The sequence below is a fragment of the Podarcis gaigeae genome (genome assembly GCF_964106915.1).
Source record: "Podarcis gaigeae genome assembly, chromosome: 13".
In the NCBI taxonomy this organism is placed as follows: domain Eukaryota; kingdom Metazoa; phylum Chordata; class Lepidosauria; order Squamata; family Lacertidae; genus Podarcis; species Podarcis gaigeae.
In genome coordinates, this window is record NC_139689.1 from 384,353 (window position 1) to 409,787 (window position 25,435).

Sequence of the window (25,435 nt, forward strand, 5' to 3'; positions counted from 1 at the left end):
GTGTGTGATTGCGCGTGTGTCTGAGTGCATGTTCCCTTGTCTTGTTATGTGTTAAGTTTCTTAATCAATAAAGCAATGTTATATAGAAATTCCAATATGCATTGGTTGTCTCATTGCTTATTTGTGTTCTTTCTCTGGGGTGCACTATGTCTCATTCAAGCTAAACATCTAAACAGACAAGGAACCTGATTATTCTGTACAGGGTTATTCTCACGATTGTAAAGGAGGTGAAGAACCATGTAACCCCACAAGAACATAACAAGAAAGAAGATTCTGACTAATCATCAAGATGCATTGCATTGGTCAGACTAGATGACCCTAAGAATCCCTCCCAAAGCTACTATTCTATAACTCCAGGATTTTCCCCACTGTGAGTTTTTCATGGGAAGTGAGATTTCCTTCCAGCTGAAGCTCTTTCCGCATTCCAAGCACTATTCAGGTTTATCCGTCATATGAATTCTTTGGTGGGAAGTAAGGTGGTCTCTCCGACCGAAGCTCTTCCCACATTCCAAGCACTCATGTGGCTTCTCCCCTGTATGAATTCTTTGGTGGGAAGTGAAATGGGTGCTCCATCTGAAGCTCTTTCCACACTCTTGGCATTGAAATGGTTTCTCCCCAGTGTGAATTCTCTGATGTCGATGGAACCCATATCGTGTAGTAAAGCACTTTGTGCAGTCCAAGCAGTGATATAGTTTCTCCCCCGTATGAATTTTTTGGTGGGAAGTAAGACTGTCCGTCCTGGAGAAGTTCTTCCCACATTCCACACACTGGTATGGTTTCTCCCCTGTATGAATTCTTTGGTGGGAAGTGAGATGGGACCTGTCACTAAAGCTCTTTCCACACTCTTGGCATTCAAATGGTTTCTCTCCCTTATGAATTCTCTGATGTCGATGGAAGGCTTTTTGTGTAGTAAAGCACTTCTCACATTCCAGGCACTGAAATGGTTTCTCCCCTGTATGAATTCTGAGGTGAGAAGTGAGACTCTCCTTCCTGAAGAAAGTCTTCCCACATTCCACACACTGGTACGGTTTCTCTCCACTGTGAATACTCTGATGTTGACGGAAGTATTTGCTTGTGGGAAAAGACTCCCCACAGTCCAAGCACTTATATGGTTTCTCCCCTGTATGAATTCTTTGATGTGAAGTGAGACATGAGCTCCGCCTGAAGCTCTTCCCACACTCCAAGCACTGATATGGTTTCTCTCCAGTGTGAATTCTCTTGTGTTGATTTAAGTCTCTTCTTGTAGTAAAGAACTTATTGCATTCCACACACTGAAATGGTTTCTCCCCTGTATGAATTATTCGATGGGAAGTGAGATAGGTCCACTTCCTAAAGCTCTTCAGACACTCCAAGCACTGATATGGTTTCTCCCCAGTGTGAATTCTCTTATGTTGATGTAAGTTTCTTCTTGTACTAAAGAACTTTTCACATTCCGGGCACTGAAATGGTTTCTCCCCTGTATGTATTCTTTGATGGGAACGGAGATTGGCCCTCTGACTGAAGCTCTTCCCGCATTCCAAGCACAGAAATGGTTTCTCCCCACTGTGAATACTCTTGTGTTGATGCAAGTCTCTTCTTGTACTAAAGAACTTCTCACATTCAAGACACTGAAATGGTTTCTCCCCTGTGTGAATTCTTTGATGGGAAGTGAGATAGGTCCTCTTCCTGAAGCTCTTCCCACATTCCATGCACTGAAATGGTTTCTCCCCTGTATGAATTATTTGATGGGAAGTAAGCCTATGCTTCCAACTGAAGCTCTTCCCACACTCCAAGCACTGATATGGTTTCTCCCCAGTGTGAATTCTCTTATGTCGCCATAATTTTTTTCTTGCAGCAAAGCACTTTGTGCATTCTAAGCACTGATATGGTTTCTCCCCAGTATGAATATTTAGATGGGAAGTAAGACTATTCTTCCGACTGAAGCTCTTCCCACATTCCAAGCACTGATATGGCTTCTCCCCCGTATGTATTCTTTGATGGGCTTTGAGATGTGAACTGTGATTGAAGCTCTTTCCACATTCCAAGCACTGAAAGGGTTTCTTCCCAATAGGATTTCTTTGATGGGAAGTGGCATGGGAGCTCTGACTGAAGTTCTCTCCATGTTCCAAATCTTGATATGGCTTCTCCACTGTGTGGATTTTGTCGTGTTGTCCCTTGTTCTTAATTTCTAATTCATCACCAACTGCAATGAAAAGAGGAACAGGTCAGAGCCTAAGAAAGAAATGGAGTTCCCAGTTTTTGAATAATGTTAATGAACACTTGTGATCGATGAAGATCTGAAGGGAGTTAGATGGGAAGTCTTACAGCAGAGTTCACTGCCTTTGCTGACTGAGATAAACTGACATATTTATGGGAAATTCAGATTCCAAAAGCCTGTTCTTGTTTGGGATGAAATTTCTTTGGCTCAATCATCAAACCAACTCCACCTGCAAGGTCAGAAGTCTATTTGAATATGAATTGGATTCTCTGTCTACCAATTACCTAGCGTCCAGGGGAGAATTAAACTGCTGGGTAATGACAGAATTCTAAATGGGTCTTGAAATTGTATCAAAAAGCTCAAAACTAATTACTGGTCATTTCAAAAGATTAAAACAAATATATTATTCTGAAAGTTTGCCTTTATTAACTTATAAGCTACACTGTTCGTAAATCTCCTTTCTTTGTTTTACCTGTGTGGAACGAACCGAAAACAGATGGTAAATTTTTATAAGTGCAGAGAAGCAGAGAAGATCAAAGAAGGAGAACTAATAAATCATAATTAGTAAATCATAGCAAAGATAACAATGAAGCCTTTTGATTTTTGATATGCCATAACCAGCAGCTAATGGACAAAATGTGCAGAATGGCTGGAGAAGTTTGAGAGAGACTGCAGGTGAGAGAATGGACACAATCCATTGGGGAAAAACCTGAGACAGCAGTAGATGAAGAAAAGTCCACAGATTTAGAAATGTAAAAAGGAAGGAAGGAAGGAAGGGAGGGAGGGAGGAAGGGAGGAAGGGAGGAAGGAAGGGAGGAAGGAAGGGAGGAAGGGAGGAAGGGAGGAAGGGAGGGAGGAAGGGAGGAAGGGAGGAAGGAAGGGAGGAAGGGAGGAAGGAAGGAAGCTGTTCCGAAGCCAGAAGAGATTTATGGACGGTTGGAGGTGGCAAAGACTGATCTGGAAATTAATACATAGGCAGAAAAAACCTCCCATCTATTGGAAATCAATTTGGAGAAAGACTTTTTGCTCCACCAAAAAATCCCCACAAACAAAAACCTGGCAGAACCGACTTCCCTGAACACTCAGAAAGCCCATCCACATCCTGATCCCTGTGGAAAAAGGCAGAAGTGGAGGACAAATATTCACAGAAAAAATAGTCCCCAGCCCTCCATGCAAGGTGAGCTGTGGGGGTGTGAGAATCCCTGGCGCTCTAGGTGGCAACGTTGGGATCCATCCAAATATGGGAGGTTTGTCCCAGAGAAATATCTATTGAATTCCAAAACAGAGATGATGACCCAAGAGGGAACTTTACCCAGAGAGATCATGGTCCTCCAAGTCTCCTCCATGACTTCCTTATGCAGAGCTCTCTGGGCAGGATCCAGCAACGCCCACTCCTCAGCCGTGAAACAAACAGCGACATCTTCAAAAGAAACTGAGCTCTGAAAGAAAAATATCCTTCTCTTAGGCAGCATAAAGATTATTTCCTGCATGTTGCTCTTTTGCTTCCTGCCTGGGTTGTCTTAATTGGATTGGTCTGCTGCACATTTAGATTATTGTTTCTTATTTTAATGCTTTAATGGAGTTCTTTCATAGTGTATTTTAATGATGAGTATGAATCTTAGTGAAAATGGGTGAAACTCCACATTGTTTTATTCGGATAAATATGTCTATGCAAGTCTCAGAATCCCCTGTCTCCCCCAACCATCCTTCCTCCCCCCAAGGCTCCTTCCCCACACCTGATCCGGTTCCTCAGCGGCTGCTTCCCCTCCACCAGGATGAAGAGATGGAGGAGGAGGTCTTGCCGGCATCCTTCTTTCACCTGCGAGAGACAAAGGGAAGTGGGGAGACAGGAGTGCAGGATGCTTCTCTCAGGGGTGCATTTGGGAGTTTGTCCCCATTTCATATTTTAGTTATGCTAAAATATATCTCTCCTTTGGGTTCTTGGCCCCAAGTGTCTTCCCAAAATATTGAATGAACCCGCAGATTAGTTTGAGAATTGCCAGAATGTGACCACACAGAGGAAAAACTCCTTTCTCCTTACCCAGCAGCCTCTCTCTGGTGTCCAACGAAGTCCTCTCTGCCCCAAAGGAATCAGGACCCATTTCTGCAGACAGATCTGCAGAATTTTCCTGAAAGAGAAACAAGGATTCAAAACAGAGAATGGGGAGAAGGGTTAGAGAAGGGGAAAGGATGAGCAACTAGGAGAGTTTATTAGGATCTTCTCCCTCCTTGGAGCCCCTTGGGAGGATCCAGAGGAAAGTCTCTCTCACCTGCTTCCTCTCCTCTGCCTGACTCAGGAGGAAACCTTCGGCCAGGGCCACCGCCTGGGAACTGGTCTCTGCTCCGCATTCCCTCACCCAGCTCTCCATCTCCGCTGGAAGGACAGCCAGGAACTGCTCCAAGATCACCAGGTCCAGCATCTCAGCTTTCGTGTGCTTTTCTGGCTTCATCCATTGATGGTCAAAGCGGTAGAGTTGGCTGCAAACCTCTCGTGGTCCTTTGGCCTCCTGGGAGCAGAACTGCCTGAACTGCTGGCTCTGCACATCTGAGCGAACGGTGTCCTCCTCACCCAGGATCTCCTGCATGGAGCTTTCCCAGAATCCCCCACTGCTCCCAGTTTCCATAGCATGGCCTCTTCCTGCTCCAGGGCCAGCTGAGTCTTCCTCATCCATCTTTAGGAAGGAATCCAGTTTTTCTTTGGCCAGGTTCTGCCTGTCTGATTTAGAGGTGCTGGCAAATACTGCAAAGGAAATATATTGTTCTGTTATAAAACTGACCCGCTGTCAGGAGAATAGAAAGGTTCTCTGAGCAAGTGTGGATGAGTCTTGCTAGGAACCAGGACTGGACTGCACCACATGTCAGACTCTGAGCTTTATTGAAGAAGGAAGGAAGAAGGAAGGAGAAGAAGAAGAAATCCTCTCGCCCTCCTAGGGGGAAACTGACCAGGCCAAAAGTGGAGGCAATGGAAGAGATTTCTGTGAGATGAATCAGCCTGGTGGCTCCCACTTTTCAGTGTTTTCAGCCCAGGAATGAAATCAGCACTCTGCATCTCCAATGTCCTCCAGACAGACTCTTGGGGTGGGATCCGTTTTTCTCTGTTCTGAGGGTCAGATCCTGATCTGGCCAAGCCCTTGAGGGCCAAATGGGTGAGGCCAAAGTTCATGTGGGACAGACTAAAGGACAGCACTAAGAAGCAAGTGCAATACAGTGGTGCCTCACAAGACGAAATTAATTCGTTCCGCGAGTCTCTTCGTCTAGCGGTTTTTTCGTCTTGCGAAGCACCCCTATTAGCGACTTAGCGAATTAGTGCTATTAGCGGCTTAGCGGCTAAATGGCTTAGAAAAGGGGGGGGGAGGAAAAAAACTTGCAAGAACTCGCAAGACGTTTTCGTCTTGCGAAGCAAGCCCATAGGGAAATTCATCTTGCGTAGCACCTCAAATGACGGAAAACTCTTTGCGAGGCATTCGTCTTGCGGGGCACCACTGTATTGAGTTTTATTATTGTGTTTTAAAGTCATCCGCTGCTCTGGGATCTTACGGCGAAGAGTGGGTAATGAAAATAATAATAATAAAAATACTGTGACGTAGCTTGACCTCCACACAGCCAGCTCTGTCTGGGGCTTCTCCTAGATCCAACCTACTCCCCGGGGGGCACTCAGGTCACCTCAGTGACTAGCAGGATCCCTTTCCAGCTTTGAGAGAGAGGACCAGGCCAGGGTCCTCCACGCTCAGGACCCCATGAGGCCATGGCAGTGCCCTCTAGGCGGAGCTGCCCAAATGCTCTCTGGATTCGTTGTCTTTCTATCTCCCCCTTTTCTCCAAGGAGCTCCAGGGGGCATCCATGGGGGGGGCCCTCCTCACTGAAGCCCCACAACCTAGAGAACACATCTAATTCCCCTCTCAAACTCTCCAATTTTCCTGGCCCAATTCAAGGGGCTCACATTTGGTACCCCAAATATCGGAACACCAGCAGGACTGGGGCGCAAGAGCCCCTCTCTCCCCCTGCGCTCCCTTCCAGCAACTGGGATTCAGAAGCATCTCTGGGGAGACAAGAAGCCAAACAGAGCCTCTCCTCCTCCTCCTCCCTGCCCTGGTCCCAGCCTCGTCTCCTGGGGCAGGGAGTTCCGCAGGCTTGACTCTGCAGGGCACCAAGAAGCGCCTTCTCTTCTCTGCCCCTGCCCTCTTCCAGCAGTCTCAATTGATTGCATGGCGCACGCTCCCCTATTATTATTTGCATCTATTTTCCGTACAAATCTTTCTTTCCCACGACGACGTCTTGATTCCTGGGTCTGAAGGGGCTTCTTCGCAGGCCCTTTTCTTCCCTCCGGGAAGGGATCCAAAGGGATCTTGTGCCCTCGCCCCCACCCGGGCTTTGCAGAGAGGGGGGCAGGAGCCTCTGTCCCTTGACTTGGGGGTCCCCCTGCTCCCCCCTGCATCCCGGGGACCCCCCTCTTCTCCCCACTGCAGAGACTCACCGGCTTCCCGGAGGCGCCCAGGATGCAGCACGTGCAGAAGAGAGAGACAAAGGCCCCTCCTCCCTTTTAGGCAGGCGGGAGAGGGAGGGGCTTGGGAGAGAGAGCTTCTCCCCCCCACCCACCCCTTCTCCTCTCTAGGAATCCAGCTCAATCCCATTTAACCCTTGGCAAGCCAGCGCCCCCAGCTCCACTCTCCCTCCGGTGTCCTGTGCCGGGAGTTCCGCAAGTGAACTCTGCCTTGCCTGAATCTTCCAACATCCCGACTCCTCGGATGTCTTTGAGTTCCGCTGTCAGGAGATGCAACTCTCCATCCACTTTCTCTAGGCCAGGCTTGGCTTTTGAAAATGGGGGGGGGGGGGGCTCAGTAATTAGCTAATTGGGAACCACTGCTCTGAAGTCTAAAGAGCCCCAGAGGCTGCAACCTTTCTTCATAGCCAAGTCTGCCTGGATCATTTTGGCAGCCCTTTTCTGACCCTTTTCCAACTCCTCAAACTCCCTTCATGAGGAGAGGCGACTGTACCCCCCATGAGGTTACGCCATAGATGGGTGACCAGGGGGGGCTGCAGGGCTCTGTCCGGGGCCTGGTGTGGCTCCATCTGTCCATAAACATCTTGGATGGAGGAATTGAGGGGATGCTCATCCAGTTTGCAGATGACACCAAACTGGGAGGGAAGGCACAAAGGACAGAATCGGGATTCAGGATGACCATTACAGATTGGAGAACTGGGGGCAAGCTGACAAAATGAATTTCCATAAGGAAAAAGGTCAGATTCTGCACTTAGGCAGGAAGAACCAGATGCACAAATATAGGATGGGGGACATAGCAGTGCATGTGAAAAAGATCGAGGTGTCTTGGTGGACCAGGAGCTCAACCTGAGTTCACAGTGTGATGCAGCTGGCGGCTTCTGGGGCGTCCAGTTCCGCGCTGCGGGGACTCAGGCGCAGCGTCCCCCTGGGGCTCCGCCGCCCTCTCCCGCGGGGCTTCCTGCCTTTATCTCGCCCTCGCGCCCTCCGTCCTTTCCCCTTCTTCCCCCCTGACCGGGACCCCACCTTCCCTCCCTGCCTCCATTCGCCTCCCGGGCGGCTGCACCGGCTCCTGCCCGGGCGAAGGCGCGCCGGCGGAGGGCAAGGCGAGGCGGGATGGCGAGCAAGGTGCCTGCGCAGCGCGGGCTTCAGCCGCAGCCAGGCGCGCGCCCGGAGCAGCAGGCAGGGCCGGAGCCAGGGGGTGGCGAGGTGGGCCGCTGCCACGTTGGGGGGCGCAAAATCGGCTAGAAATATACCCACAAATATCTCTATAAACAAAAGTATCCATTATTGCCGGAGCAGCTGGTCCAGCTTCGAGGTGGGCGCGGCAGCAGCAGCATCAATAGAGATGGCCGGACGGAAAGGGAACTGGAGGAGGATGCGGGGAGAGCGCGCGCCCCCGGACACGCGGGAAATGTGTTTGTGTGGAGAGGGAGGCTTGGCCAGAAAAGAAGCGCCTCTGGTTGAGCAGAAGCCCACCGGCGCACGTGTTTGCGTGGGAGGGAGTGGGCGCGCATGTGTGTGCCAAGTGGATGGGTGGCGGAGGGAGCCAGCCCAGCCCTGGGCTTCAGCCCTCGGGGGTCATCTCCCACATCTTGGGGTCCCTTTGAGTGCCCTTCGATTTATGACCCTCCCCGCACAGTCTAGGATGAGGAGAGAAGCGGGGAGACGTTCTCTCCATTCACACACACCGCCCCTCCTTCCTTTATATTTATCTTGAGGCAAGAGAGGAGGAGCTTCAAATCCACACTAAACTCCAATGTGGAGAAATCGGAAGAGTCCAGCAGCCGCTGGATCCACCCCACAGGCCCCGCCTCCTGCCCTCACAGTGGCCAACCAGATGCCCATTATGGCAAACCCACAAGAGAGGTCCTCAGACAAGAGCCCTCTTCTCCCCTCCTGGGGTTTCCAGCAACTGAGGTTCAGAAGCATGGCTGCCTCCAGCCGGGAAGGCAGAGCAGAACCAGCCTGGCTAGAAGGGGGCAGCCACATCCCTCCACTCCATGAAGGTCTCTCATCCTCTTTTAAAGCCATCCTAGTTGATGGCTGTCAGGGGTTCAGGAGCAGAGACACAGGAGGGGGAGCAAATGGAGAGTGAGGAGGAGGAATCCGAGTGGGGTGGAGGCAGTGACAGGGGCCAGAGTCATTCCATGAGCCTCTCCAGCGAATCGGAAGATTCACAGAAGGGAGCGCTGATGGCCAGGGCAAGGGGGGCTCCAGGGGGAAAACCCCAGGAGGAAGGGGCCAGCGGGGACTCCCTGAGCAGCAGTTGGAAATCAGGACCAGCTTCCCCACCAGAGCGCAGTAGGGAGGGGGAGTCCCAGGAATCGGGACCAGTGTTCTCACCACCAGAGAGAGGAGATGAGTCAGGTTTGACCATGCCCACATCGGAGAGCGGGGAAACGGTCAGGAGGAAGGTTACTGGCTGGGCGCGCGCGCCAAGTTCAAATGTACAGGCGAGCGGCACAGCAGGGACCCCGGATAGGGAGCCAGGTCCTAAAGCCCGCCGGAAGGAAGGACAAGATTCAGGGGGGTCAGCATCAGAAGAGTCCAGGAAGGAGGAAACCCCAGGGGGCAGAAGGACCCAGAGGAGGAAGGAACAGCGCAGGAGGTGGAGCCGGGCTAGGATCTTGAACTGGTGCGGAAGGGATAGTGACTCAGAGGGGACTTCGCCGATCTAGATTCTAGACGTAGGGCTGCGCGCTCTGGGGTTTGAAATGGAAACTAAACTTCAATAAAGACTTTTGTACATTACATCAACCGGGCATTGGTCCTCTGTGAGCTGGGACCTAGAGGCAGTCCTGACAATGGCTATCGCGGTCTCCTGCAGAGCAGCCAACTCCTAGGGGCCAAGGTCTGAAAAGCATTTGCCAGCATCCCCCTCTGGGAATGACCCACCCCTAATTTGGACAGCCGCTCCAGAAGGTATCGAAAGCTGCTGAGAGGTTGAGGGGAATTAACAGGGACATGTTCCCCTGTCTCTCTCTCTTGAGAGAAGTCATCATCCAGGGCCACCAAAACAGTTTCTGGGCCAAAACTGGACCTAAACCCTGACTGAAATGGATGTAGAAAATCAGTTTCCTCCAAGAGCCCCTGGATCTGGTCCGCAACCACCCGCTCCAAAACCTTGCCCAGGAAAGGGAGGTGAGCAACCAGCTGGTAGTTAGTGTGGGAATGTTCAGGGGTGCAGGAGAGGATATATTGTTTGATTACATCCTTTCCAACTTGTGTTAACAAATTCCACAATTTAGCTGAGTAAAATTCCCCTTTTTAAGCTAACAGTGGATGCATTTCCTCAGGCTCGCTAAAGCCTCTATCATAAGTTTCATTTGTAATGTCCCCTTTAGTCCCTCATAGAAGATAAACCACGACACAGTCTTCTGTAAAAGTATAAAAAGAGTTTACTCACTCACATTCTGTTCACAATTGGAACCCAGAAGGCAGACTTAGCTTAGAAAAGTAATGTACACCTGGAAACTATCCCATAAGGAGACAGTCCCTTTGTCCTATCTTGGCTGCAAGCCAAGAGGGCATCTTAGGCTGAGCAGATGTTGCTTCTTTGGTGAAAGTAGTCAGAGAGAGAGAGGTGGCTGACCAGTCCTACTCTTTGTTACCTGGGCAGGTGAGGTCACGCCCACCTCTAGTCACATGCAAACTGGATGGGTGGGGATGCTTTGAGAGTGCAGGTGGAGGCCTTGAGATGGATGAAATGGCCCCAGCCCCCACCAGATGCTTCATGGGACGTGAAATATTTATTCCAGGTGAAGCTCTTTCCACATTCCAAGCACTATTCGGGATTCTCAGTTGCATGAATCCTTTGGTGGAAAGTGAGATGAGACCTGCGGCTGAAGCTCTTTTCACACTCTTGGCATTGAAATGGTTTCTCCCCAGTGTGAATTTTCTGATGTCGATGGAAGTGTGTGCGTGTAATAAACCTCTTCTTGCATTCCAAGCACTGATATGGTTTCTCCCCACTGTGAATTCTAGTATGGGAAGTGAGACTTGAGCTCCGACTGAAGCTCTTCCCACATTCCACGCACTGATATGGTTTCTCCCCCGTATGAACCCTTTGATGGGAACGAAGATTGGCCCTCTGACTGAAGCTCTTCCCACATTCCAGGCACTGATATGGTTTCTCCCCAGTGTGAATTCTCTTGTGTTGATGCAAGTCTCTTCTTGTTGTAAAGAACTTCTCACATTCCAGGCACTGATACGGCTTCTCCCCTGTATGAATTCTGAGGTGAGAAGTGAGACTCTCCTTCCTGGAGAAGCTCTTCCCACATTCCAGGCACTGGTACGGTTTCTCTCCGCTGTGAATACTCTGATGTCGACGGAAGCGTTTGCTTGTAGGAAAAGACTCCCCACATTCCAAGCACTTATATGGTTTCTCCCCTGTATGAATTCTTTGATGGGATGTGAGACATGACCTCCGATTGAAGTTCTTCCCACACTCTAAGCACTGAAATGGTTTCTCCCCTGTGTGAATTCTTTGGTGGGAAGTGAGATGGTCGTTCCGCCTGAAGCTCTTCCCACACTCCAAGCACTGATATGGTTTCTCCCCACTGTGAATTCTCTTATGTTGTTGCAAGTCTCTTCTTGTAGTAAAGAACTTCTCACATTCCAGGCACTGAAATAGTTTCTCCCCTGTATGGATTCTTTGGTGGGAAGTGAAATGGGCTCTCCATCTGAAGCTCTTTCCACACTCTTTGCATTGAAATGGTTTCTCCCCAGTGTGAATTCTCTGATGTTGATGAAATAATTTTTGTGTAGTAAAGCACTTTGTGCATTCCAAGCACTGAAATGGTTTCTCTCCTGTATGAATTCTTTGATGGGAAGTGAGACTCTCCTTCCTGGAGAAGCTCTTTCCACATTCCACGCACTGGTACGGTTTCTCTCTGCTGTGAATCCTCTGATGTCGACGGAAGCTTTTGCTTGTAGGAAAAGACTTCCCACACTTCAAGCACTTATATGGTTTCTCCCCTGAATGAATTCTTTGATGGTCTTTGAAATGTGAGCTGTGATTGAAGCTCTTTCCACATTGCGAACACTGAAAGGGTTTCTTCCCAATAGGATTTCTTTGATGGGACGTGGCATTTGAGCCCTGACTGAAGTTCTCCCCACACTCCAAATCTTGATATGGCTTCTCCACTGTGTGGATTTTGTTGTGTTGTCCCTTGTTCTTAATTTCTAATTCATCACCACCTGCAACAAAGAAAGGAACACATCAGAGCCTAAGAAAGAAAGGAGTTCCCAGTTTTTGAATAATGCAAATGAACTTTTGTGATAAGGGAAGATCTGAAGGAAGTCTTACTGCAGAGTTCACTGCCTTTGCTGACTGACATTCACTGACATATTTATGGGAAATTCAGATTCACAAAGCCTATTCTTTTCAGGGATGAAATTATTTGGCTCAGTCATCGAACCAACTTCATCTGCAAGGCAAGAGGTATATATGAATATGAATTGGATTCTCTGTCTACCAATTACCTAGCGTGCAGGAGAGAATTAAACTGCTGGGTAATGACAGAATTCTAAATGGGTCTGGAAAACATCTCAAAAAAGCTCAAAACTAATTACTGGTGATTTCAAAAGATTAAAATGAATATATAGTTCTGAGACTTTGCCTTTAACTTCAAAACTACACTGTTGATAAATACCCTTTCTCTGTTTGTTTTTCCTATGCAGAATGGACTGAAAACCGACAGTAACTTTTTATAAGTGCAGAGAAGCGGAGATGGTCAAGGGAGCAGAACTAATAGATCATAATTAGTAAATCATAGCAAAGATAACAATGAAGCCTTTAGATTTTTGATATGTCATAACCAGCAGCTAATGGACAAAATGTGCAGAATGGCTGGAGAGGTTTGAGAGAGACTGCAGGTGAGAGAATGGACACAATCTGTTGGGGGAAAAACCTGAGACAGCAGTAGATGAAGAAAAGTCCACAGATTTAGAAATGTAAAAAGGAAGGAAGGAAGGAAGGAAGGGAGGGAGGGAGGGAGGGAGGGAGGGAGGGAGGAAGGAAGGAAGGAAGGAAGGAAGGAAGGAAGGAAGGAAGGAAGGAAGAAAGAAAGAAAGAAAGAAAGAAAGAAAGAAAGAAAGAAAGAAAGAAAGCTGTTCCTAAGCCAGAAGCTACAGTTAGAACTGGATATGGAACAACTGATTGGTTCAAAACATGCAGAAAGCCCTTCCACATCCTGATCCCTGTGCAAAAAGAGAGAAGCGGAGAAAAAATAGTCCCCAGCCCTCCATGCAAGGTGAGCTGTGGGGGTGTGAGAATCCCAGGTGCTCTAGGTGGCAACGTTGGGATCCATCCAAATATGGGAGGTTTGTCCCAGAGAAATATCTATTGAATTCCAAAACAGAGATGATGACCCAAGAGGGAACTTTACCCAGAGAGATCATGGTCCTCCAAGTCTCCTCCATGACTTCCTTATGCAGAGCTCTCTGGGCAGGATCCAGCAACGCCCACTCCTCAGCCGTGAAACAAACAGCGACATCTTCAAAAGAAACTGAGCTCTGAAATAAAATATCCTTCTCTTAGGCAGCATAAAGATTATTTCCTGCATGTTGCTCTTTTGCTTCCTGCCTGGGTTGTTCTAATCGTGTTGGTCTGTTGCACATTTGGATTATTGGTGCTTATTTTAATGAACACCACGTTGTTTTATTCAGATCAATTTGTCTGTTTACCAAATGGAAGAATCCCTCTCTCCTCTCCCTGTGTGTTGTTCTGGGATGGAAAGACTCTCCAGATGTCCCAAAGACAATTTATAATGAATAATACAAGCGACATTCAGAGTTAAGGTGAAGGGGTTACTCTTTATCCTCAGTGCCTAAACCTTCATTAATGGCATTTTCAGACTTTGTTAAGGGCAGCTTTGACAGAAGTCAACAGGGGGTTCATTTGCCCCCAGAAGCAATGAGGAAGGGAGAGATTTGTTCCGTCTCAGAAATGCCCTCTGTCCCTCACCCCCAGCCTCCCCCCCCCCCATTGCTCCTTCCCCGCACCTGATCCGGTTCCTCAGCCGCTGCTTCCCCTCCACCAGGATGAAGAGATGGAGGAGGAGGTCTTGCCGGCATCCTTCTTTCACCTGCGAGAGACAAAGGGAAGTGGGGAGACAGGAGTGCAGGATGCTTCTCTCAGAGGTGCTTTCTGGCCTTTGTACCCACTTCATATTATGTTAAAATACATCTCCTCTTATTTGGATTCTTGGACCCATGTGTCTTCCCCAAAACACTGAAAGAACCTACAGATTAGTTTGAGAATCGGCAGAATGTGACCACACAGAGGAAAAACCCTTTCTTCCTTACCCAGCAGCCTCTCTCTGGTGTCTAACGAAGTCCTCTCTGCCTCAGAGGAATCAGGACTCATTTCTGCAGACAGATCCTTTTCCTGAAAGAGCAACAAGAATTTGTAATAGAGAATGTGGAGATGGGTTTGAGAAGGAATGGCTGGGGCAATAATCTGAGCTGTCATTCCAAAAAAAAAAAAGATGGGATTTGGGTTTGTTCTCCCTCCTGTCTGGAGCCCCTTGGGAGCATCCAGAGGAAAGTCTCTCTCACCTGCTTTTTCTCTTCCTGCTTCCTCTCCTCCGCCTGACTCAGGAGGAAACCTTCGGCCAGGGCCACTGCCTGGGAACTGGTCTCTGCTCTGCATTCCCTCACCCAGCTCTCCATCTCCGCTGGAAGGACAGCCAGGAACTGCTCCAAGATCACCAGGTCCAGCATCTCAGCTTTCGTGTGCCTTTCTGGCTTCAGCCATTGATGGTCAAAGCGGTAGAGTTGGCTGCAAACCTCTCGTGGTCCTTCAGCCTCCTGGTGACAGGGCTGCCTGAAATGCTGGCTCTGCGCCTCTGAGCGAAGGGAGTCCTCCTCTCCCAGGATCTTCTGCCCAGAGCTTTCCCAGAATCTCCCACTGCTCCCAGTTTCCATAGCATGGCCTCTTCCTGCTCCAGGGCCAGCTGAGCCTTGTTCATCCATCTTTAGGAAGGAATCCATTTTTTTCTTTGACCAAGTTCTGCCTGTCTGAATTAGAGGTGCTGGCAAATACTGCAAAGGAAATATATTGACCCGCTGTCAGGAGAATAGAAAGGTTCTCTGAGCAAGTGTGGACGAGTCTTGCTAGGAACCAGGGCTGGACTGCACCACAGGCCAGACTCTGAGCTTTCTCTAAGAAAAAAAGGAAGGAGAAGAAGAAACTATCTCGCCCTCCTAGGGGGAAAGTGACCAGGTCAAAAGTGGAGGCAAATGAAGGGGTTTCTGTGAGATGAATGAGCCTGGTGGCTCCTGCCTCTCAGTGTTTTCAGCCCAGGAATGAAATCAGCACTCTGCATCTCCACATCTCCAGACAGACTCCAGGGGTGGTTATCTCCCGCTTGGACTACTGCAATGCACTCTACGTGGGGCTACCTTTGAAGGTGACTCGGAAACTACAACTAATCCAGAATGTGGCAGCTAGACTGGTGACTGGGAGCGGCCGCCGAGACCATATAACACCGGTCTTGAAAGACCTACATTGGCTCCCAGTATGTTTCCGAGCACAATTCAAAGTGTTGGTGCTGACCTTGAAAGCCCTAAACGGCCGCGGTCCAATATACCTGAAGGAGCGTCTCCACCCCCATCATTCTGCCCGGACGCTGAGGTCCAGCGCCGAGGGCCTTCTGGCGGTTCCCTCATTGCGAGAAGCAAAGCTACAGGGAACCAGGCAGAGGGCCTTTTTGGTAGTGGCGCCCGCCCTGTGGAACGCCCTTCCAGCAGATGTCAAAGCGATAAACAACTACCTGACATTCAGAAGACATCTTAAGGCAGCCCTGTTCAGGGAAATTTTTAACGTGTGATATTTTACTGTATTTTTGGTTTTTATGGAAGCCGTCCAGAGTGGCTGGGGAGGCCCAGCCAGATGGGCGGGGTATAAATAATAAATTATTCTTATTCTTATTCTTATCCCTTTTCCTCTGTTCTGAGGGTCAGATCCTGATCTGGTCAAGCCCTTGAGGGCCAAATGGGTGAGGCCAAAGTTCATGTGGGCCGGACCAAAGGACAGCACTAAGAAGCAAGTGCAATATTGAGTTTTATTACTGAATTTTAATTAGCATTTTAATGTTGTCAACTGCTGTGGGGGCTTACGGTGAAGGGCGGGTAATGAATAATGATAATGATAATCATAACCATAATAATAATCCTGTGACGTAGCTTGACCTCCACACAGCCAGCTTTGTCTGGGGCTTCTCCTGGATCCAACCTACTCCCCGGGGGCTCCGGTGGCCTCAGTGACTAGCAGGATCCCTTTCCAGCTCAGACAGAGAGGACCAGGCCAGGGTCCTCCCCGCTCTGGACCCCAGGAGGCCATGGCAGTGCCCTCTAGGCGGAGCTGCCCAAATGCTCTCTGCATTCGTTGTCTTTCTATCTCCCCCTTTTCTCCAAGGAGCTCCAGGGGGCATCCATGGGGGGGGCCCTCCTCACTGAAGCCCCACCACCTTGAGAACACATCTAATTCCCCTCTCAAACAGCTGCTTGGATGGCCGGTTTTCCTGGCCCAATTCAAGGGGCTCACATTTGGTACCCGAAATATCAGAACATCTGCAGGACTGGGGCGCAAGAGCCCCTCTCTCCCCCTGCGCTTCCTTCCAGCAACTGGGATTCAGAAGCATCTCTGGGGAGACAAGAAGCCAAACAGAGCCCCTCCTCCTCCTCCCTGGTCCCGGGCTCGCCTCCTGGGGCAGGGAGTTCCGCAGGCTTGACTCTGCATCGCACCAAGAAGCGCTTTCTCTTCTCTCCCCCTCCCCTCTCCCAACAGTCAGCCTTTCCTTTTTATTTCTTCGAGATGCTTTGTGTCCAAATATTTCCGTCCCCCTAAACCCTGAACTAATAAATGGGACTGGTTCCTCAGGCTGGGGGGGGGGTTATTTTCAGGCCCTTTTCTTCCCTCCCCAAACGGCTTTGCAGAGAAGGGGGGCAGGAGCCTCTGCCGCTTGACTTGGGGGTCCCCCTGCTCCCCCCTGCAGCCCAGGGACCCCCCTCTTCTCCCCAATGCACCCTTTGCAAGATGAGAAGAGACTCACCGGCTTCCCGGAGGCGCCATGGATGCAGCACGTGCAGAAGAGAGAGACAAAGGCCCCTCCTCCTCAGGTGGAGTTCCCGGTCCCCCCCCTTGACTTCCTCTCCTCTCTAGGAATCCAGCTCAATCCCCTTTAACCCTTGGCAAGCCAGCGCCCCCAGCTTGCCCCTCCTTCTCTCTCTGGTGTCCTGTGCCGGGGAGTTCCACAGGTGAACTCTGCCTTGCGTTTAATTTTTTTCTGTCCTGAATCTTCCAACATCCGGAATCCTTGGATGTCTTTGAGTTCCACTGCCAGGAGATGCAGCTCTCCATCCACTTTCTCTAGGCCAGGATTGGCTTTTGAAAATTGGGGGGGGGGGGGCTCAGTAATTAGCTAATTGGGAACCACTGCTCTGAAGTCTAAACTAAAGAGCCCCAAAGGCTGCAACCTTTCTTCATAGCAAAGTCCGCCTGGATCATTTTGGCAGCCCTTTTCTGACCCTTTTCCAACTCCTCAAACTCCCTTCATGAGGAGAGGCGACTGTACCCCCCATGAGGTTACGCCATAGATGGGTGACCAGGGGGGGCTGCAGGGCTCTGTCCGGGGCCTGGTGTGGCTCCATCTGTCGATAAACGTCTTGGATGGAGGAATTGAGGGGATGCTCATCCAGTTTGCAGATGACACCAAACTGGGAGGGAAGGCACAAAGGACAGAATCGGGATTCAGGATGACCATTACAGATTGGAGAACTGGGGGCAAGCTGACAAAATGAATTTCCATAGGGACAAAGGTCAGATTCTGCACTTAGGCAGGAAGAACCAGATGCACAAATATAGGATGGGGGACACCTGCCTTACTAGTAGTGCATGTGAAAAAGATCAAGGGGTCTTGGTGGACCAGGAGCTCAACATGAGTTCACAGTGTGATGCAGCTGAGAAAAAGCAAATGCTATTCTAGGCAGCGTCCACAGAAGTCCAGTGTCCAGATCAAGGGAAGTCATAGTCCCACTCTGTTCCACCTTGGTCAAGCCACACCTGGAATACTGTGCCCAGTTCTGGGCAAAACAATTTAAGAAAGATGTTGACCAGCTGGAAGTTGGTCAAATTTTAAGCAGACACAAATGCAGGCACAACTTCCCAGAGTCTTGTTGAGGGCAAGACCTGGATGATGCTGGTCAACACCGTGTCCAAGGCAGCTGTCTACCAGCTCCATCTGGTACACAGGCTGAGAGCCTCCCTGTCCGCAGACTGTCTCACCAGAGAGGTGCATGCTCTAGTTATCTCCTGCTTGGACTACTGCCATGTGCTCTACAGCTAGACTGAGGACTGGGCGTGGGCATCGGGATCATATAACTCTGGTCCTAAAGGATCTTCATTGGCTCCCAGTATGTTCCTGAGCACAATTCAAAATGTTGGTGCTGGCCTTTAAAGCCCTAAACTATCTTGGCCCAGTATATCTGAAGGAGCGTCTCCACCCCCAACGTCCAGCCCAGACACTGAGGTCCAGCTCCAAAGGTCTTCTGCTGCTTCCCTCACTGCGAGAAGTGAGGTTATAGGGAACCAGGCAGAGGGCCTTCTCAGCAGTGGCACCTGCCCTGTGGAACACCCTCCCTTCAGGTGTCAAGGAGATAAAGAACTACACAACTTTTAGAAGAAATCTGAAGGCAGCCCTGTATCAGGAAGTTTTTAGTTTTTGATGTTTTATAATTTTTTATATGTACTGTAAGGCTCCCAGAGTGGCTCAGGAAACCCAGCCAGATGGGTGGGGTATAAATTTAACAACAACAACACAATTATTATTAGTAGTAGGTGGCGGATGGCGCTGTGGTCTAAACCACTGAGCATCTTGCACTTCCTGATCAGAAGGTCAGTGGTTCAAATCCCTGCAATGGGGTGAGCTCCCTTCACTCTGTCCCAGCTCCTGCCAACCTAGCAGTTTGAAAGCATGCCAGTGCAAGTAGATAAACAGGTACCGCTGTGGCGGGAAGGTAAATGGCATTTCCGTGCACTGCTCTGGTTTCCGCCACGGTGTTCCATTGCGCCAGAAGCAGTTTAGTCATCCTGGCTATCTGTGGACAAACGCCAGCTCCCTCAGCCTGAAAGCAAGATGAGCGCCGCAACCCCATAGTCAACTGACTTAACTGCCATGGGGTCCTTTACCTTTACCTTAGTAGTAGTATTAAAATCCATTCTCTTTTTTATAAGTATTTTTTATTAGATTTTACAAATAAAATGTCTTTGGTCTTCTCATATCATAAATATGCATGCAATCCAAATCTATTCCAAATCTATTATCGTGACCTTCCAGGTCTAAAATATCTGTACTTTTCAATGTTATCCATTCCTTTAGCCAGTAGAGATAGGACGCCTCATAATATAATTTTAAATCTGGCTTCTCTTCTCAGCCATGAAGATCACTGGCTGACCTTGAGGACCAGGCACTACATCACAACATTGCCAGGGATTGGATTAGATGATCCTCAGCATCCCTTCCAATACAATCTTATAACTCTATTACATTCCCTGCTGCAAGTTATTTGATGGGAAGTGAAGCTTTCATTCCAGGTGAAGCTTTTTCCACATTTCAAGCACTATTAGGGTGTCTCCGTCATATGAATTCTTTGATGGGAAGTGAGTGTTTGCTTCAAGGTGAAGCTCTTTCTGCACTCTTGGCATTGAAATGGTTTTCCCCCATTGTGAATTCTCTGATGTCACAGAAGCGCTCTTCTTGCAGTAAAGCCCATCGTGCATTCTAAGGATAGTTTCTGCCCTTTATTAATTATTTGGTGGGAAGTGAGACTTTCCTTGTGGGTGAAGCTCTTTCCACATTCCAGGCACTTAAATGGTTTCATTCCAAAGGGATTTCTTTTATCAGAAGTAGAATGGGAGCTCTGAGTGAAGTTCGCTCCACTCTCTGAATATTCATATGGCTTCCTCATGTAGATTTTTTCATGGTTTCCTTTGCTCTCAATTTCCAATTTATCACCAGCTGCAATGAAACGAGAGATAAATCAGAGCATCAGGAAGATATGAAGCTGCCAATTATTGAAAAATGCTCATTAACGTTTGTGAGAGGAAGAACTGAGAGGAGTTAGATCAGAGGGTGTTACTTCAGGGTTCATTGCCTTTGTTGACAGGCATTCAGGGACATCTTTATGGCAACCTGAGATTTGGAAAGCCTAATTTCTGGGATGGATTTTGTTTGGCCCAGCTATGAAATATGCTCCACCTCTTATGCCAGCCATCTTTTTGGGTCAACCAGAAACACACAGCCAAAATAAAAAAATCTGCCAGAAGCTACTTCCATTTCCCTAACCACTCTGAAGCCCACATTTTAAAAAGGACTGGGCAGTTCGGACCAGCCTGATCCTTGTTTAAAAAGGCATAACTGGAGGAAGAATATTCACAACAAATCAGTAGATGGCCCTCCATGCAAAGTGAGTCCGTTTGGTTTATTGTGTTTAGTAAACAGCCTTTACAAACATTCATGCAAAGTGTGCTGTGGGGGGGATTTGAATCCCTGGGGCCGAAGGTGTGCTGTTGAGCTCTTATCAAAATCTGGGAGCTTCATCACATAGAGATTTATGTATGGAATTACAAAATGTATATTATGATTGAACAGGGTATTAGAGGTTCCTGACTATAACTGCTTCCCAAAGCTCTAGCAGAGTTTCCCTGGCGGCAGGCGGCAGGCGGCAGAACTGCAGACACACTCAAATGCACAGTGAAGAATTACTTTATGCAAACATTTTCAGCTACTACAAACATGTTAGTTGCTACTATTTACAAAACTATTTACAGTTCTTCTCCTTCATTGGCATGGTATACTTTTAATCTTACGATAAACAGTCCTGATACTGCAAACTCATAGTATCAACGTATGTGTGCTCTCCTCCTGCCTCAAATTGCAAACTCATTTGTTGTTGTTTAGTCGTTTAGTCGTGTCTGACTCTTCGCGACCCCCTGGACCAGAGCACGCCAGGCACTCCTGTCTTCTCCTTTCAACTGCATCTCCAGCTGACTCCAGTTAAGCTGGCACTCCCACGCATTGAAGAAACTTCTGGAATGCTTTTTAACTTAAATGAACCTTATCTGCTTCTTTAAAGAATGTATTCCCAACACCCCTTCTCATTTGAACAGAAACAGATACAGGATTATGAAACATATAGAAACATATTCACATATCATGTAATACAATTCCCAGCATTGTGACCAGTTCTGCATGTTTTTCAAACGTGACAGCTTTTGTAAAAAATGTCTGTAGTGTTTTGCTTACTTGCACAATACTTCAACGTTATCAGGTTTTCTTTCACATTTTCTTTTACATTCTGATATTTAATTTCAATATGTTTTGGTTTGCCTTTAGACTGCTCAGAACCCACCAATGAGATTACTGTTTGATTATCCTCCCCCTCTTGTACTGGATAATTACATTTCACACCTAAGTCATTGTGGATCTGTACATAATATTTCATTTTGTTACATAGTTCTGCTAATGCACAGTACTCAGCTTCTGTTGAGGATGTAACCACAATTCCCCATTTTCTGGCAAAGTGGAAGGGGAGCCGCTTACACCCGTAAGCATGTAAGCGGTTGTAAGCAGCTCCTCTCCCACTTTCCTGCTTCAAAGCAACTATGCAGGAGGGAAGGAAGGGGACCATGGATCCTCTGCTAGTGACGGCAGCAGATTCTCTCCTCCCGGGCTCTCTTTGAAGCAGGAAAGTGGGAGGGGAGCAGCTCCTCTCCCACTTTCCTGCTTCAAAGCGGAGGGAATCTGCTGCAGTTGCGAGCAGAGGATCCATGGCTCCGCTTCCTTCCCTCCTCCAGGGTGCAGGGGGGAAAGAGGGCAGGAAATAGATACCGGGCAGGAAGACAAAACCACACTTTGACCACTGAAAGTCCACCTCAGCCTCCCCAGATTTCCACTGAGACGGCCAGGCTAATCTCGATGGCCATAAGAGCTGGAAACCTGCATGGGCTGTTTATTTAAAGACGAAAACATGCACACACGTGAAAGAAATCCTCCCAGGTTCCTGGACACAACCCACGCTTGATATTCACACATGGATGGCATTGGCAACTGGAGGAGCAGCATGGTTAAAGAGCAAGTCCTGGTTTCAAGCTGAAGATCAGCTCTTTCGTGGTGGCCTCAAACAACCCTTTGGCTGCAAGGGGAATTCCCCCTCCCTTTATTCAGGATGCTACAGTCTACAGATGCTGTGTCTGCCTGCCCTTTGGCCTGAGCTGTAAAAAGCACCTTCAAGAGGGCGATGGGAGGTGACACAGTCGTCTTCCAGATGTGCAAAGAACCCCCCTCGCCCCACTAAATGGGACAGCAAGCCTCACACCCAGATCCGTAGCATAAATGGGAACCTAGGAAGCTGCCTTATAAGGCGTCAGATCCACTACTCCATCTAGCTTAGTAATGGCAACACTGACTGGCAGCAGTCTGCCAGAGTTTCAGGCCTGGAGAAGCCGGGGATTGAACGTGTGGTGTTCTGCATGCAAAGCCACTGAGTTTACAGCTGTTCCCTTTAAAAACAAACTAAGATTGTAGTCCTCATGGTTATGAAGAAAGGGCTAATTTAAACAGGAACAGAGGGACCTTCCCTGTACCAGTCAGGACCCCTGAGCCCGGTGAGCTCAGTTTTGTCTTCGTAGATGGGCAGAGGCTCGCCGGGGTTTCAGGAGACACACCCTTTCGGAGTGAACTTGGGATCTTCTCCATGCTCTCCCCATTGAGCTATGATGGCTCCCTCCCTTCTCCTCCCCTGCCCCTCTGCAGGAGGCCTATCTCAGCTTGTCATTATAATGTATATATGTCAAGGGCTTTGAGTTGCATATAAAGTCAGGCTCAGCATTATTAACTGGACTTAGATAAGCCATGGTTCCCCTTCCTACCCTCCTCTGAGGCTCGCTTTAAAGCAGCAAAGCGGACAGGAGTCGCCCGCTTTGCTGCTTTAAATAGCTTAGTACAACATTTGATTCAAAATATTTTTTGTGTGTGTGTTTTCCTCCTCTAAAAACTAGGTGCGCCTTATGGAGCGAAAAATACGGTACATAATAATAAAAAAAATGAAACACACCAATATTCTTCTCCCACAAAGAGACTTAAAAGGATAACGTTTAATTGGCCAAAGGCCCGATTGTTACGTTGTACTTACTTAAACACACTTCCAAACTCTCAGCCCATCAACAGCCCCTCCCCCCAGCTAATATTACCTTAAATCTATTATAATATATTAGTTGATTTATTATTATTACATAAATTACTTTGCTAGAGGAGTATACAGCTTTAAATACAAACACCAGACATGCACAAACAATTTCTAAGAGTCTCATGGGAGAGCCAGTGCAGTATATTGCCATGATCGTCCAACAGGTCGATCATGAGGTTTTGGTAGATCGTTGTTGATCGCTACCTTACCCTGCCCCACTGTCATCCTTCAGTGAGCTACTGTTTCTTTTTGACCCCAAAATAATGTAAAAATGTTGCGCCCCCCCCAAAACCAACCAACTTATGCCTCCCAAACCCCCTAAAAATGGGGCTTTGACCTGAACCCCTAAAAATGGGGGTAGATCACTGCCAGTTTTTAAATCTGTGAGTAGATCACAGTCTCTTGGAAGTTGGCCACCCCTGGCTACAGGATTCGACTACACCCTGGGAGACCTGGGTGCAAATCCCTCCTTGGCCATGAAGCTCACTGGACAGCCTTGGGGAGCCTAACCATCTCAGTTATTCTCATGATTGAAAAGGAGGTGAAGAACCATGTGACCCCACAAGAACAGAACAAGAAAGGAGATTCTGACTAAACATCAAGAAGATGCATTGCAGTTGGATAGACTAAATGACCCTCAAGATTCCTCCCAAAGCTACTATTCTGTAACTCCGGGATTCCCCCACTGTGAGTTCTTTCATGGGAAATGAGAGTTTGCTTGAAGGTGAATCTCTTTCCGCACTCTTGGCATTGAAATGGTTTCTCTCCAGTGTGAATTCTCCTATGTCGCCATAACTCTTTTCTTGCAGCAAAGCACTTTGTGCATTCCAAGCACTGATACGGCTTCTCCCCTGTATGGATTATTTGATGAGAAGTGAGACTGTCCTTCCTGGAGAAGCTCTTTCCACATTCCACACACTGGTATGCTTTCTCTCCGCTGTGAATACTCCGATGTCGACGGAGGTATCTGCTTGTAGTGAAGAACTTCCCACATTCCAAGCACTGATATGGTTTTTCACCACTGTGGATCCTCTGATGTAGACGGAAGTATCTGCTTGTAGTGAAGAATTTTCCACATTCCAAGCACTGATATGGTTTCTCCCATGTATGAATTATTCGATGGGAAGTGAGATAAGAGCTGCGACTGAAGCTCTTCCCACATTCCAAACAATGATATGGTTTCTCCCCTGTATGAATTCTTTGATGGGACGTAAGATTGGCCCTCTGACTGAAGCTCTTCCCACACTCCAAGCACTGATATGGTTTCTCCCCACTATGAATTCTCTTATGCTGCTGAAAGTCACCTCTCGTAGTAAAGCACTTCTCACATTCCAGGCACTGATATGGTTTCTCTCCTGTATGAATTCTTTGATGGGAAGTAAGACTATTCTTCCGACTGAAACTCTTTCCACAATCCAAACATTGATATGGTTTCTCCCCTGTATGAATTCTTAAATGAGAAGTGAGAGGGCTGCTCTGACTGAAGCTCTTTCCACACTCCAAGCAGTGATAGGGCTTCTCCCCAGTATGAATTCTTTTATGGGCTTTGAGATGTGAACTGTGATTGAAGCTCTTTCCACATTCCAAGCACTGAAATGGTTTCTCCCCTGTATGAATTCTTTGATGGGAGGCGAGATTGCTGCTGTCACTGAAGCTCTTTCCACATTGTAAGCACTGAAAGGTTTTCTTCCCAATAGGATTTCTTTGATGGGAAGTGGTATGGGAGCTCTGACTGAAGTTCTCCCCACACTCCAAATCTTGATATGGCTTCTCCACTGTGTGGATTTTGTTGTGTTGCCCCTTGTTCTTAATTTCTGATTCATCATCAACTGCAATGAAGAGAGGAACAAATCAGAGCCTAAGAAAGAAATATTTATGGGAAATTCAGATTCAAAAAGCCTGTTCTTGTTTGGGATGAAATTTCTTTGGCTCAATCATCAAACCAACTCCATCTGCAAGGTCAGAAGTCTATTTGAATATGAATTGGATTCTCTGTCTACCAATTACCTAGCATGCAGGGGAGAATTAAACTGCTGGGTAATGACAGAATTCTAAATGGGTCTGGAAAATATCTCAAAAAAAAAGCTCAAAACTAAGTACTGGTGATTTCAAAAGATTAAAATGAATATAAAGTTCTGAAATTTTGCCTTTAGCTTCAAAGCTACACTGTTCATAAATCTCCATTCTCTGTTTCTTTTTTCTATGTGAAACGGACTGAAAACCGACGGTAACTATTTATAAGTGCAGAGAAGCAGAGACAGTCAAGGGAGCAGAACTAATAGATCATAATTAGTAAATCATAGCAAAGATAACAATGAAGCCTTTAGATTTTTGATATGTCATAACCAGCAGCTAATGGACAAAATGTGCAGAATGGCTGGAGAGGTTTGAGAGAGACTGCAGGTGAGAGAATGGACACTATCTGTTGGGGGAAAAACCTGAGACAGCAGTAGATGAAGAAAAGTCCACAGATTTACAAATGTATG

At 47.9% G+C, this 25,435-nt stretch overlaps 3 protein-coding genes across 13 annotated transcripts in view; all 3 read right to left on the bottom strand.

Annotated features, from left to right (window-relative positions):
- Positions 1-25,435, bottom strand: part of LOC310828825 (uncharacterized protein) — a 26,188-nt gene continuing 753 nt past the window's right edge. Inside the window, exons 1-4 of one of the 2 annotated variants that reach the window (XM_083706734.1) lie at positions 4,239-4,314; positions 3,934-4,016; positions 3,510-3,636; positions 1-2,182 (exon numbers count right to left, since the gene is read on the bottom strand). In XM_083706734.1, coding sequence (XP_083562860.1) covers positions 432-2,182; positions 3,510-3,636; positions 3,934-4,016; positions 4,239-4,299 — 2,022 coding nt within the window. In that variant the 5' untranslated portion in view covers positions 4,300-4,314 and the 3' untranslated portion in view covers positions 1-431. Of the gene's footprint in view, positions 2,183-3,509; positions 3,757-3,933; positions 4,017-4,238; positions 4,315-25,435 lie in introns of those variants that run through there. The other variant, XM_083706735.1, reaches the window with a different exon arrangement.
- LOC310830619 (zinc finger and SCAN domain-containing protein 31-like) lies at positions 4,396-6,764 on the bottom strand (the record flags this gene model as incomplete). The annotated part of the gene is made up of 2 exons (XM_083710416.1): positions 6,672-6,764; positions 4,396-4,937 (listed from the first exon to the last, which is right to left on the bottom strand). The coding sequence occupies exon 2, from the start codon at positions 4,867-4,869 to the stop codon at positions 4,396-4,398; it is 474 nt and encodes a 157-aa protein (XP_083566542.1). The 5' UTR covers positions 4,870-4,937; positions 6,672-6,764.
- LOC310828809 (uncharacterized protein) overlaps positions 10,074-25,435 on the bottom strand; it is a 23,345-nt gene continuing 7,983 nt past the window's right edge. For 2 of the 10 annotated variants that reach the window (XM_083706696.1, XM_083706695.1), the window contains exons 2-5: positions 14,007-14,088; positions 13,704-13,786; positions 13,088-13,214; positions 10,074-11,897 (exon numbers count right to left, since the gene is read on the bottom strand). In XM_083706696.1, the coding sequence (XP_083562822.1) occupies positions 10,483-11,897; positions 13,088-13,214; positions 13,704-13,786; positions 14,007-14,088 (1,707 nt within the window). In that variant the 3' untranslated portion in view covers positions 10,074-10,482. Of the gene's footprint in view, positions 11,898-13,087; positions 13,215-13,703; positions 13,787-14,006; positions 14,089-14,258; positions 14,745-16,756; positions 16,835-22,737; positions 24,779-25,435 lie in introns of those variants that run through there. The other 8 variants (XM_083706701.1, XM_083706699.1, XM_083706700.1 and 5 more) reach the window with 6 other exon arrangements.